The 14,571-nt window shown below is 39.9% G+C and overlaps 1 protein-coding gene across 10 annotated transcripts in view; it reads left to right on the forward strand.

Annotated features, from left to right (window-relative positions):
- FOCAD (focadhesin) overlaps positions 1-14,571 on the forward strand; it is a 133,462-nt gene that overhangs the window by 31,335 nt on the left and 87,556 nt on the right. For all 10 annotated transcript variants that reach the window (XM_075447116.1, XM_075447113.1, XM_075447114.1 and 7 more), the window contains 6 exons: positions 2,318-2,419; positions 4,842-5,046; positions 6,798-7,004; positions 7,443-7,530; positions 8,238-8,440; positions 13,112-13,369. In XM_075447116.1, coding sequence (XP_075303231.1) covers positions 2,318-2,419; positions 4,842-5,046; positions 6,798-7,004; positions 7,443-7,530; positions 8,238-8,440; positions 13,112-13,369 — 1,063 coding nt within the window. The remainder of the gene's footprint in view (positions 1-2,317; positions 2,420-4,841; positions 5,047-6,797; positions 7,005-7,442; positions 7,531-8,237; positions 8,441-13,111; positions 13,370-14,571) is intronic.

Below are 14,571 nucleotides of genomic sequence, written 5' to 3' on the forward strand. Positions count from 1 at the left end.
TCACCTATGACAATGACCCTCCTTTTTTTCTTAGCCGAGGCAGTCGTAATACGTGGGGCCGACTGACTCGTCCTAGGCAGCCCCCTGGATGGACCTTCGCCCACATCCTCATTTGCCTGGCCCTGACATTCCATTCACATTCCATTCATATTTAACTTGCTTTTTTAACAGATAAAGCTGAAAGCTACTAATTATTCTTTTATAAAAATTTAAATACACCATGTTAAATTTTCCTTCTTTGAAGCTCCATTAAAGAGGTGCCAGACAGTAAGATGTCAGGTTCCATTGCTAAATTTCCTTCTGTCTTTGGGTACAATGGCCTTGTAATTTCTCTCAGTTCCGTTAGCCCAGATGGGTGGTGACTTTCATAGATTTTATTGCTCAGACACTGTATGTAGTTTTTCAGCTTTATTATTGATTTTGTAATTATTTTCACTGTTTAGGTCACCTTACTAAGAATGTTTACGTCCTCATATTTCTGTATTATGACGCTAAATTAGTGTTATTTGCCCTATTCAAGAGCTTTCTGCTCTTCACAGGTTTGCAAACAAGCCAAACACCATTATAAACCCTTTCTAAAAGGCTTATTTGACTATATCACTCACTGTAGTAAAATTAACAGTATATCAGAAAAACTGTTATATTTCTCTGCTGCAGTGTTGCATATCTGCTGTTGTTTAAGTGAGACAGCTGAAATGCACGGAAGTCAGTTGGCTGGTAAACACATGCAAGGAGCCTTAATGTTAAGTTAGAGGTACGGGTGTGTGCCTTCTCTCTCTTTCTTCTTTTATTTTTTATTCTTTCTCACTATTTTATATGAAAGGCATGCTAAGTGTCTGAAACTGATGCAGTCTCTCTTCAGATGTACTGCTTCATTTGGTGGGTCTCAGATCATCTAGTGATCTATAGGTAAAACACACTGAAAGTCTCTCTGGTCTGTGGCACAGGTTTGTCTGACATGTGAATGGGAAAGATAGTTAAACAAACTGAAGGTGGTGGTCTGCAGCATCTGCAGTTCCTAGATTTATGCTGCCCCTCTCTGTGGCTGCCAGCCTTGTGTGGTGTACGTGCATTTGTTGCCTTTCCATTTTTTCATATAGCCCTGTTCTCTCACATGTGTGCAGCAGAGCTGTGGGAACCAGCAAGACTGCCAACTTTCCTCTCTTACTATTAGGAAATTCGTTTCTACTCTGAGAGCATGGAAGTATCTGGTGGTCTGGTGTTAAGCTGTTGGTATTCTGGAGAAGAATCTACACTACTCTGCTTGTAGCTGGCTGAAGCAGGGAAAGAAGGGGGGTAATAAGGACCCTTAGCAGGCAGATAGGAATAAGGGGGCTAGTCAGAGCAAGGACAGTGGGTAAACTCCAGAAGGAGGTGATGGAGGTAGTGCTGGACTTGGCTTTACATCACCAGTTTTCCCACCTCCCTAGGAAATTTAATGTTTAGACTCTCATATTCTGTTTCCCTTTCTTGTGCTAACTTACTCTAGACAAATAACTTTGGATTTGCTTCTGACAGAACAAATGGTACACTTCAGGCTCCCCTCCTGCTCACCTTTTCCTCCACCTGCTACTGTACAAGAGTAGTCACTGTTTGATGTGAGCATTGCATTTCTAGGTGGTGTAGATGGCCTTCAGTCATTGACTTTGGAGGCAGGGAAGGTGTTGGTGATAGATTCATCTGAGAACAACAGATGACTGCTAGGCCTCAGTGACCTCCTCAAATGCAGTCATTGTCAGAGAGCTGGCAGTAAAGGTGAAGGTCTCTGGGCTGGTGGTGTGGTACGGTCAGCCTTTCTGCTTTCCTGCTTCTTTTACCACCTAAAAAAAAAAGGAAAAATAAGTAAGTTGGGAGCAGATGTAAAGTAGTAAGTGAAATGATGGTCACCTTGGTTAGTCTCAGGTGCTGAAGATTTGTACCTGTGCTTGAAAGACTGATGTGTGACAAGTGGTTCAAGTTTTTCCATGGGTATTACTTGGAGCCCCATGCTAAAGCCTAGTCCTGCTACCAGTGACTCAAATCAGGCCACACATTTGAACAGTGATCCTTAGACATTTACTTAAAAAAAAAAAAAAAAAAAAAGAAAAATCAGACCAAGACATTTCAAGTAGAGATTTTGATTTAGTCTTATTTCCTGAAGTTCCTATAAAATATGGTCTTTTCACAGCGTGGTGGTCTTCTCAGAGCTAGTAAAAGGAGTTGGTAATACCAGAGGGTTAAATTGTCTGTTTCTACAGCTGCTTTTGTTTTGAAGATAGTTATTTTGCACGCTTGCTTTCTGCATTATAGATCCAAATGTGATTTCTCTGTGTTCCAGGAACATACCTCATCCATTAATCAGTGTCCTTGAAAACAGACCTGATTGCTGGCCAGTTCTACTGCAGCAGATAACAGTTTTTTTCCATGAGTGTCCTGAGAGGTAAATGAAAGAATAATTAAAAAATAGCAAGTGTAGATAACTGAATCTTATTGATGTAACTTTTTTCTTGAAGGCAGCTGCAATGAGCAGTAAGTACACTGTCTTTTGAAAAAGATAATTATAAAATGTAATGACACTGTTTAAAGGTTAGAAATAGAATATTAATAAAACACTAGAAAAATCCATCAAAAACTGTTTTTTATAGTTTTTTTAACTCATGTTGATCTAATTTTTATGAATGTGGAAAAACTGATAACACCTTTGGATTTTTTTTTTTTAAATAAGCAATTTTTATTATTTCCTGTGTCAAGATTTTGACTGCTTAGTCAAAACAGGTGACTAGTATGAAGGTATAACCCATCTATACAAAATGGTGGTATGATAAAGGGAGAGCACGGAAGATTATATCTCACAGCAAAGGATGAGGTCTTCAAAATTTACGTGTGCTTCTTGATTAAAAAAAAAAATAGAAAATATGAGTGTCACCGGTGTCAGCCTTATTATAAAATATCTTTAACAATGAACAAATATCCAAGCTACCAACAATTTCAACATTTCTTCATGCTTACCTCCAAGGATCTTGTCCGATAAAGCTTCAGTGTAAGATACCAAATGCTGTAGTCGCCTTAAAGCCAAATGTTTTCAGTGATTTTACAGCTGTATGTATGCTTTTCAGATAAATAGTATCTCTTCTATTTTCTGGAAGACTTGTACAAATCCATCAGAGTAATAGTACAGTGGAATTGACTGTATTCTGTATTCTGTTGCTCTGAGTAAACAAATAGGTTTATGAATCTCTTAAATTTCTAGTGAGCATAGACTAGTAAGACTTCAACAGTAAGACTTTCAAGTAAAAATGAGTTTTATTCAATTTAATTGATCAGAGTATTTTTAAAATACTGTTTGCAGACTTGTTCTTCTCCTCAGCTGCTAAACCCAGGACTCGGGAATAGTCCTGCCAGATGTCTGAATGATGGAATGAACTGTGGATTTTTTGCTGGTGGCTTGTTTTCTATTAAAATGGGAGTTGTTCTTGCTGTAGATTAAAATATCTTAAACAGCTTTTGCTGCTTTTTGTGCAAAGTTTTCTGTGGATTAAAGTTCCAGACTGAGAATGTGGAATCATAGAATTGTTTAGGTTGGAAAAGACGCTTAAGAGCATCGATTCCAACCATTAACCTAACACTATCAAGTCCACCACTAAACCATGTCCCTCAGCATGATGTCAAGAAGCACCACATGTTGATGTAGATCTATGTAGATCTAAAATGATAAGAGGGCTGGAACACCTCTGCTGTGAGGAAAGGCTGAGAGAGTTGGGACTATTCAGCCTGCAGAGGAGAAGGCTCCGGGAAGACCTTACAGCAGCCTTCTGGTACCTGAATGGGCCCTACAAGAAAGCTGGAGAGCGACTCTTTACAAGGACACAGAGCAATAGGACAAGGCGTAATGGCTTTAATCTGAAAGAAGGTAGATTTAGATTAGGTATAAGGAAGATATTCTTTACTGTGACGGTTGTGAAATGCTGGAACAGGTTGCCCCGAGAAGTTGTGGCTGCCCCCTCCCTGGAAGTGTTCAAGGCCAGGTTGTATGGGGCTTTGAGCAACCTGGTCTAGTGGAAGGTGTGTCTGCCCGTGGCAGGAGGCTTGGAATTGGGTGATCTATAAGGTCCCTTCCAACCCAAACCATTATATGATTCTGTCATTCCATTACTGAGTTCTTTGAAAAGCTCTGCAGCAGGGCTGAGTCTTGTTTAAAACTGACTTTTAATTTTGATTCACTGTATATTTGTTAATGTGTTGATAATTTGCTTTATTTGATTGTTTCAATAATGTCAGGAACAGCTGGTGTTCCTAACATGGTCAAGCCAAAAGAATTGTTCTGTGATAAATTTTCTACTGGGAAGCCAGCATGGTTAAAGCAGTTCCCGTGTCATCAAATTAAGACCACTAGTCAAAAACTGGCAAAGAATGGATGGCTCTTTTTAATTGAAATTAGGTTTTATGTGGTTTAAAAAGGTCTTTCTGAATAGTCTTGTCCAAATGCTACTTCAGAACGACACAGTATTCTCTCGTGACGTTCAGCAAGGAAAGTCACTTTCTTGAATTGGTGAGAAAAAAAAAGAATGAAATCTCAAGTGTCATAATCTACAAGTACATATTGAATAGTATTCATGCTTAAATATTGAGTCTTTTCACAATTGCACTTCATTATACGATTACTATATAAGGTCTCAGGACAGCACTTCATGTTAGCAAGTCAAAGGTTTTTTGTGAGATTTAGTAATGCCTTTCATAACACCTTTCTGTTAATTGCATCCTGTAAATTGTTGCAGGGAATGTCACGTTGCTTGTGTTTTCCTTGTTGTTTTTCAAGTTTTCAGTAGACAGCAGTCTTGGCAAACTTATTTCTTGAACTGCAGGGCACAGAGTTCATGTATTGGCATAATGGCCCCATTTCTAAGATACCTGTATTGCGAACCATCTCAGTTACGGGAATATGCTGAACTGCGAATGGGTTTACTGAAGATTTTACTTCAGCCTCATGGTCCAAAGCACAAAGAAGCACCCTCCATGCTGGAATGCCAGATTCTTCAACTTCTATGTGATTTGATTCCACACCTTCAGGTACAGTTGTTGCTTGACCCCACCTTTTACAAATAAATGCAATCAAAGCGATGATAGTACGATTATTATTTCCTCTCAAGTGTGCAAATATAGCATTCTCTTCCGTTTCCTGTAGACCCAATTTGTTGGTAATACAGAAATCTAACAAACTGGCTCTTTCTGATAGAGGGTAAAACTTTTTAATTGTTCAGATCTGATACACCTGGTAAAGTATAAATTGAAATGCATTTACCATAATTATTCGCTACTAGTTGTCTCAGTAAACATACAGTAAACTTGTAGAGATAATCATGAGAGAGAGAATGTTGTTAAATGGTAAGATATTTGTCAAAAACATGCCATTTTTAACTTGAAGTAGATAACATTAAAATGAAACAAACTATATGAGAAGCATGATTTAAGTACTCCTAGATATTCAGCTGAGATATTTATCTTGGTTCATGTCAACTCTATGTGATGACAGCTACGTGCTGACTTATTCTAGTCATGGGGACATTTCTGGTTTTGCCTCGATTCTACCTAAAATTCAGTGTAATGTTGTATCATGAATGTAAGACCAAGCTTCTGACTTCGTAACATTTAGCCATAAAAATGGTACTGAAGAAGCTTACAAAATTAGTTATGAACCTTTTTTCCCCCCATGCTTTTTGGCACTTTTTTTTTAACCTAGAAATCCATTGCATTTTTTAAAACTCATGTTAATACTTGAGTGTTTTTGTCTTGCCCAAGATACAGCTTTCACAGTGGAAAGGGAAATTCTTCAAGAAGCCTGTCTGATGGACGGGTTTATAACCTGTCATTCCTCCTCCTCCTTGCTCTGAACCTCAGGTGGTTCTTATCCCTCCTTTAAGCTTAGCCTTTTTCAGTCCTCTGTATTGTATAAATGTTGAAGTGCTTCCTAGTAATTTTGTCTGACAGTACCAACCAAGCTGTCAGAGGTACAGCTTGTCACCTGCAGACTTTTCTGCTGAAAAATTCAGTGTACATGTGGCTTCTGATTAGAGCAGATTATTCATAGAATTTTTTCCAAGGGACTAAAAATCGGAATGTTGTCCTTAATTCTGGCTCCAGAGTTTGGATCAGAACAGATGGATTTGTCTGGAGCTGGAGTTTTCAAGAGCAGAATTGCTCTTGCCTAACCTTAGGATTTTGAGGCAACGTGCTTCTTGAAACCTCTTTGGCTTCCAAGTGTGGAGATACTGCTTTTTGGTATCATACTTCAGCTTTTCGTTTTTGCAGTAGGTAGATTACATGGTGCTCTGGAAGCACATAACACCACTGCCTTTCACTTTGGAGATACATGTTGAAATCTTCATTGCATTACAGAGGAAATATCCTAGAGCAGGATGTTTCTGTTACAAAAATATTTACCTGCTATATGAAATCCCACACAATTTGTTTTATGTTGCTGAGAGAAGCCTGAGAGCTGAATCAATTTGCTATTGCTTTTGAGGAAAAAGGGATTTTTCTCATCAGCTATGCAGAAATATTTTTATTCTTTCACATGTTTCTAATTTTACTTCAAAACATTAAATAGCAGATCACCTGTTGTTTTTTTCAGGGAAGCTGGAGAAGAGATTCCTGGGTTTAGTTTATAAATATTTATTCAAAGTCTTAGTAATATTTACAATGGAACATTGCAGAGGTAATAGAACTAACTCTAAACTTAGGCAATTGTACCTAGATAGGGAAGGGGAAATAAACAAGAATGTGTTTTGATTTTGTTTCGTTTTTTGACAACCTCTCTACAGCTTAAAGACTTACTACAAGTTACAGAAGCCTTGTGTTATCTGCAAGAGCTATTCCTCAGTCTACTGCGCTATCCTGTGTTTTGGAAAATTGAATTATCTCAGTTTTGTCTGCAACTGTTGAGCTTCTGTGAAGTGTGCTTAAAGGTAACAGGAGAATGCTCATCTGTGATCTCCTTAATAGAGGACAACTTTGAGCTCTTAAAAGAGGTAAGAGTTCATAGGGAAAAAAAATAAAATAGGTGTATTACATTTAAAGAATGTCATGTTTCAGGAGAGTATTTAGAGACATTGATATAAGCCATTCATCTGTAATTGACCAATGTTGTTTCAAAAGCTGCTAATTTTTTTTTCTTTGTTGAAGACCTTCAGAAGGCAAAAACTTAACAGGTTCTGCATATATCAGTTAACGTTTTAATATGGGAGTTGGTTTAAACTGAGCTAAAATGCTGTGAATAAAGTAACAAATTAAGATGTTATTCAGTTAAAATACTATTTTTGCACTATTCACTGTACGTACTGTGTCGCTGTGTGTGCACTCACTATTATTGCTGAAGGAACTCCTTACAGAGGTTTGGTTGTTGTCCTTTTGTACTGTTTAATGCCACTGAAAAACAAAGTAGACTTGAACCTCTTTCTCCGTTGTAGGTATTTCCAGTGGAACAGTGCGTAATTGGGCTAGCACTTCTACTGCTGCAAACACCGGAAAGTCAGCAAAAGTCTGTGTTGAGTCTAGGTAAAGCTCTTCTTGTGAAGGAGGAGTCCACACTCTTAAGACTGTGTCTTTGTTTCTTCATATTTATGAAAATAAGCATTGTGTTCCCCTGAAGTTGGATGGGGTAGTGAAATGTTTTGGGGTTTTTTTTTTTTTTACAAGCAGGACTTTTCCTGAATTTAAAAAGTAACTTTTTGTCTAATGGCAATAAAGATAAATTTTTCTGCTACTCTGACTTTTTCCATGGATGTGACTGTATTCTAGGCTCCCTGCTATTTTGGAGCTTATCGGTTTCATTTTCGAGTCAACAACAGGATATTCTCTGCTGAGATTCGTGCATCGTGAATGGGTTTTTGTGACAGATCTTGAGAGAGCAGGCCCGACAGTCATGGTGATGTTTGGCTGAGCGTTTGACTTAGCAGTTTTGATTAGTGGAGTTATTCCAGTAAAAGCAAGGGACCATGCTACATTCCATTATGATATTTCTTGCTACTATAAGGTACTTGGCTACAAGCAACAGAGAAATATGAGTCTTTAAATAGAATTGGAATTCTACGAAAAAATGTTTTGCACTTTGTCTAGTATGTACATACTGTAATTCTGGGGACTGTTACTTTGCTTGACCAGAGTGTTTCCTAGAAATGTTTATGTTATGCCTAAAAGTGCAAACTGTGTTAGTTCTTTTTTCCCTACATGATCTTTGTTTTTCCCCACCTTGTCCTAAATAGCCTACAAGCTCCTTTCCTGTTCAGAAACCCGGAACACCTCAGCCACAGCCCTTACTTTGGTGATGCCTGTGCTACAGATTTTATCTTCTGCAACAGTTGGAGACTGCCTGTCAGAGGATGATTCTGGAACTACCAGGCAGCAGCTGGCTGTAAATCTTCTGGGAATATTACAGGAGGAAGGTGTGAAGGATAAAAAGGAATTGGTAAAGCTATAAGGTTTTTTCCCTTCTTTTGGAGCAGGTAGGGGATGTGTTAAACAGTATTGCTGCATTATGCGTAGCTGCTTGGGAAACATGTGTGAGCGTCTTTGTGTAATACATTTTTGGAAGCACTCAAAAATATGTGCAGTCGTTAAAACTAGACTACTGGTAAAGTGGAAATGTGTTTGTATGCAAGATATTGTTTTACTTAAGAGATGGGATTTTTGTACTTTTAGAGATCATATAGATTAAGGTATTCACCTGCAATATTGATCAAGTAACAAGACTTAGTAGAAAACAAGGTTATGTATACTTTGTCTCTTTTACACTTGCTTATTCTACTCATCTATGTCCTTTTGCTCTACCATCGTGTGACTGGTAGCTACCATTCTTTCTCCTTTGACTGCAGAGAGTTATGGAGCACATAAGTGTCACTTACCAAATTTCAGCTCATTATCCTGAATCTTTTTATCTGTGCTGTTGTTCTTTTGGTTTTATTTATTTACTTATGTCCCACTTGGCTACCCTCCACCAATTTGTCCCATTTGTTCTGAGAACAGGTGACAGCAAGTCTCTTTGATCAAGATGTGCTAAGTACTGTGGAAGCTAAGCTCCCTTTCTGCTTTACAGCCCCGTTATGTAGTGTAGGGAGGGAGGTGATGTGTCAAGTTGGAGACACAAAAAGATGCCAATTCTGAGTTCTGCCATGTCTCCTTGTCCTGGAATCCCTCTCCAACTTCAACTTCCGTTTCCACAAATCTGAAAAGGCAAGGCCATTTGTACTCCTAATAAAAGGTAACTGTTCTAAAGTTCACTTAAGCCTGCACTCCTTACTCTGCTCTGAAAGAATAGTCTGTGTGATGGCTTAAGTATGGAAGGCTGCTCACTTCCTAGGTGGCAGCCTGTACCTATGTCACTGGAGGCTTGTTTCAGTGAGAGGTGTTCCAAGTACTTCAGTCCTCTGTGCTCTGTGTCACTGGCCCATCTGTTTTGTTTTCTGTGGCATTTTAGAAGCTATTTTAATGCCTTACAAGATTACTGGGTTACTGTAGGACACAGATTACAGTACATTGTATAACACTGGCTTCCTGTAACAGAACTTTGTTGTACTAATTCCGGTATTCTCCTTGCTTCAAAGAGCGTGTGAAAGCTTTTCTGTTAAGGGCTTAAATGATTTGTGATGGCTTTATTTTTTATCTGTTAGCTGTGTTGAACTGTAAAGACTGCTCTTTTTGGTGGGAAGTGTCTTCACTTCTATCTTAATGATAGACATCCTTGTGGAATTCATAGCAAGGAGCATGGCAGATCTTTGATAATATATGTTTAGCAATGAGAATGGGGAGATGGACACACATTTGGCCTGATTCTTGTTTGTAAAAAGTATGCCAATAACCTTTGGTTCTCAACTGAAAGATTAAAAAGTGTAGAATTTCTGTTCAGTGTTCCCATGGGTTCCGTCCATTTGTGTTGTAGCATCAGATCAGTGCAGAAGAGAATACAATCTTTAATGAATTCTCCTTACTTAAACTTTCCTCACACTGGAAATGGGCAAGAAAAGAGATAGGAAAAAGAAAGCAAGTGTTAGGTCCACAGTGAGCAAGCTTTGAATAAGAGTATTTAAGAGAAAACTTAATTAAGTTGTGGTATATTTTTGATAGAATCCCAGAACGGACGAAGTTGGAAGGAATCTTGAAAGATCATGTGGTCCAGCCTTTTATGGGAAAGGGAGCCTAGATGAGATTGTCTAGCACCCTGTCTCATTACATCTAGAAAACCCACAGTGGTGGGAACTCCACCATGTCCCTGGAGAGGTTGTTCCAGTGAATGATTGTTTTCAGTGTAAAAAATTTGTTTCTTATACCAAGATGAAACCTCTACCTGTGCAACTTGTACTCATTGCCCCTTGTCCTCTCCATGTGGCTCCTTGTGAAGGGAGAGCTTCTGTGTTCCTAGTAGCTGCCCTTCATGTCCTGGAAAATTGTGGGAATAGCCCCCATGACCCTTCTCCAGGGTGAAAAGACGTAACTTACAGGGCAGGTTGTCCAGCCCTTTGATTAACATCATGACCCTCCTGTGGTCCCTGTCCAGTCTGTCTCCATCTTTTTTTGAATGGTGGGGGCCTAGAACTGGACACAGTACTCCAGGTGCAGCCTGACAAGCACTGAGCAGAGTGGGATAATCATGTCTCTACCTCTATTAGTAATGCCCCTGCAGATGCAGCTCAGGATCCAATTTGCCATGGTTGCTGCAGCAGCACATTGCTGACTCATATTCAGCTTGTTGGCCACCAGGACCCCCAGGCCCTTCTCAGCAAGGTGGCTCGCCAGCCACACAGATCGTAGCCTGTGCTGGGCTCTTTGGTTTTGTTGTCCCACGTGCAGGACTTTGCACTTGTCTTTGTAATCTTCATACAGTTCATGTTAGCCCACTCTTCCAGCCTGTCCAGGTCTCTGTAAGATGGCTCTCCCTTCTGACGTGTCCACCTCAGCACCCAGCTTGGTGTCATCAGCAAACTTGGTGAAGGGGCTTTCAGTCCCATTGTCCAGACCATTTATGAAGATACTGAACAACATGGGGCCCAGTATCGATCCCTGGGGGATACCATTTGTGACAGGCTGCCAGCCAGAATAACAACCGTTGATCGCTACCCTCTGAGTGCAGCCTGTGAGACAATTTCCTGCCCATTTCGCAGACCACCCATCCAGTCTGTAGCTTGGCAGTTTGTCCAGGAGAAGGCTGTGAGAAATTGTGTCAGATGCTCTGCTGAAGTCCAGCTAAACAACATCCACTGGTCTCTCCATGTCAACAGAAGATGTTATTTTGCTGTAGAAGGTGATCAGGTTAGCCTAGCATGATTTGCCTGTGGTAAACCTGTGCTGGACTTCCCCAGTCACCTGCTTCACTTGGTTTGTAGTAGTTTCTAGGAGTCATTCCACCACTCTCCCAGAGACTGAAGTAAGGCTGATGGGCCTGTAGTTTCTTGAGTCCTCTTTTGGGCTATTCTCATATATGGGTATGAGATTTGCCCTCTTCCAGTCATCAGGGATGCCCCCAATTGCCCTGTCTTTTCAAAGATAATAGATAGTGGCCTTGCAACCATGTCAGTCACTTCTGTTAACACCCTGGGGTGGATTCCCTCTGGGCCCATCGATTTATGTGGGTGGAGCCCTTGCAGAGGGTCTCTATGGGTTGGCTGACTCATGCAATATCTCAGCTGCATGATTCCATGATCTGGGGTCCAGCTAATGCTGGTAAAGGTGGAGGAAAGGAGATATGGAGAACCTCTGACTTGTCAGCATTATTTGTAACTCGTTTCCATGCCCTGTTTAGTAATAGGCCTGTGTCTTCCCTGTGCTCCTACTTAACTGCTCACATGTCTGATGAACCATTTCTTCTTGATGTCTCTGGCCAATTTCACTTCCAGTCGAGGCTTAACCTTCCAGTCTGCATCTCTGCATGCCCTAGCTAGGTTCTTGTAGTCCTCAGCGCATATGTGGCTGCCTTTCCATAGCCGGTATGCTTCTTTTTGCATTTAACCGCACAAAAAAAGCTATATTTTTTTTTTAATTGCTTTTTTTTGGCAGTGCTGGTAATGGGGAATTGTGCTACTTGTAGTCCCAGAATTTTGAAAAATGTTAGGATGTGGCTGACCTGCAATTCTGCTTTGCCATTGAGAGATTTTATTTACCTGACCTGCCTCAGTGGGGTCCAGCATTAAAGTAAAAATGTGGTGATAGCTTTTTTTCATGCAGCTGAATTAAAGAGGGAAGGGAGTGAGTACAATTGTAGCAAAACCTTTGGGGAGGTAATGTAGAATGGGAAATACCAATATCATATTTCAGGCTCTACCAATTTTAGAAGTTTTTCCTTTCGTGACCTGATTTTTATATAAATGTTCTTCATCCAATTACTGCCTGCCAACTATTATCTTGATAATGGAAAGACATTTCTGAAAACATTGCATGTTCTAAGGAAACAAAGAATTAGTAGGAAAGAGAGTATTTGTCTTGGATTAAGTTTTTTGTTTTGATGAAAAACTTTGACTTTATGCATTAATTAGCAGGAGCTTTAAAATAGATATACTTCTACATATATAAAACCTGAGTTAGGACGGTTGCTTATTTGTATTTTACAACTTTCCTGCTTCTAAATATTACCTTCCGTGACTGTATCTATAGAATACTTTGTTCTGAGAAGTGAAACAATTAAACAAAAAATGTAAAGTTGACTGAAGTTAAACTGTGGTGTTTCATTAAGTACTATCAAAAGGTAAGACAATTTCCTTAAAATAATGTACATGATACTTAGGCTTGTGTGATGCACCTGTTACTGTCAGGAACAAAAGCTTTTAGTGTACTCCAGTTTTATTTTGTCCATTTTAGTGATGAGGTAGCACTGCAGTAACCAGCAGGAACAGGAATCATAGATGCCAAATAAAGGGGGAACTCCTGAATAGGGAATTAGTAACCTGTTCCAACATCCTTAGCGCAAGGATTCATATAAAGAATTGTAAAGAAATGTACTGCAATTTATTCTTTACATTTATTGCATTGGGACCCTAAAAAAAATAATTTGTTTTGGATTACAGAACTGGGTTAGTTATGTTTTTTCTTTGTTCTTTCATGGTACCTTATTTGTTTGATTGAGAATTTTGTTTGTTTCACTTGTTCTCAGGTGTCCTGCAAACTCCTTTTCCCCATAACCAGCTGTTACAGCTCACTGTATACAACATGGAAGATCATAGAGCTCATGAAAGAGAAGTCTGCTGTTTCTAACTGGTTATCTTCAGTGAAATCACTGCTACCTGTTACAAATCAAGTCCCTGCCCATGTTTTTCTCCTGCTGGCTTATCTACTCATCCAAGAAAATGGAGACAGTCTTCGTGATGTACTCCAGACTACTTCGGAAATAGCCAAGGCTGATTGTTCTCAGGTAAAAACTTAACCATTAGTGGATTTTGTTGCAGGAATTGGGCTGGATTCTGCAGCCAGAGAGAGGTAAGGCTGCCGCAGCTTTGTGACACCGGGTCTGACGGTGGCAAGACTGTACCTATATTCCTGTAGGTATATGCTCATGCAGCACATGTGTACACCACGTATCTCTGCTTATGTGTGTATAACACAGATACACAGAGCACCCACAAGAACACAAAACAGTGCCAGAGGCCCCATCCTGCTCTGCTTAGTGACTGAGCAGGATGGAGGTCTACTAGAGGGAATAAATGTACAACGTATGGATACATACGATATGTGCAGTATGGTTCTCTCCAGCAGTGGGGCATAGATGGTCAGTGTGCACAGTAGGTGGCCTCTGGATCCCAGCCTCACCAGTTGCTGGCATCTGAATGTATGAGCCCCTGAGGCTGCAGCTCCACTGCAGATACTGGTGCAGACTGCCCCCCATCCTGCAGACAGACAGACAGACACACACGCACCCCTACATATCCCACCCCTGCTGTCTGGGTCTCCCCTGGCCCCCAGGTAGGCAGCCCTCCTGTGGTCTCACCCATAGACATACGTATGCACACGCATGCGTATACCCCAAGCTGGCTGGAACTCGCCTTTTGTGTGTTGCTTAAAGCAAAATACGTGTTATGCCTCTGTTTTGGGGTGTTTTTCAGTTTTGTAGGCTTAGGAAAAATGACTGGCTTATTTCTTGTTATGACTTAATAAGTTTAAAAATACAATGTAAGGAAGTTGAAAAGAGGCTACTAAACCATTTCTGGCTTTTGGTGACCTCATAAATTATTCTCTGTGTTCTTTTGTGGTTACTGGAAGACTGCCAAGTCCCCTGTGACATCTGTATTCTTGCTTCTTAAAAATAATTGCATAGTCTGTTTCAGTACTGAATTGAAGACAGAATTAGGTGATATGCTTACAGTTACCTGCATAACCTGGAAAGATAAATGGGGGTATCTAGAAACAGTAGTAAGTAATACAGGATGAGTTATGTAGAAATAAGCATAGCTTGCTTATAAAATGAAAAAAATGTAGGGAGGGAGAAGTGTTGCTTCCAATTTCATATGTGCCATGAAGACAAGCTTTATTTGCTTCGGGGTTTTTTTAAAATGCTTTCTGTCTCAAAGAGTTATCATACGTTGCAGCACAGGAGTTGGGAAAAGATACAGCCTATGG

Source organism: Opisthocomus hoazin, chromosome Z (assembly GCF_030867145.1).
Source record: "Opisthocomus hoazin isolate bOpiHoa1 chromosome Z, bOpiHoa1.hap1, whole genome shotgun sequence".
NCBI lineage: Eukaryota > Metazoa > Chordata > Aves > Opisthocomiformes > Opisthocomidae > Opisthocomus > Opisthocomus hoazin.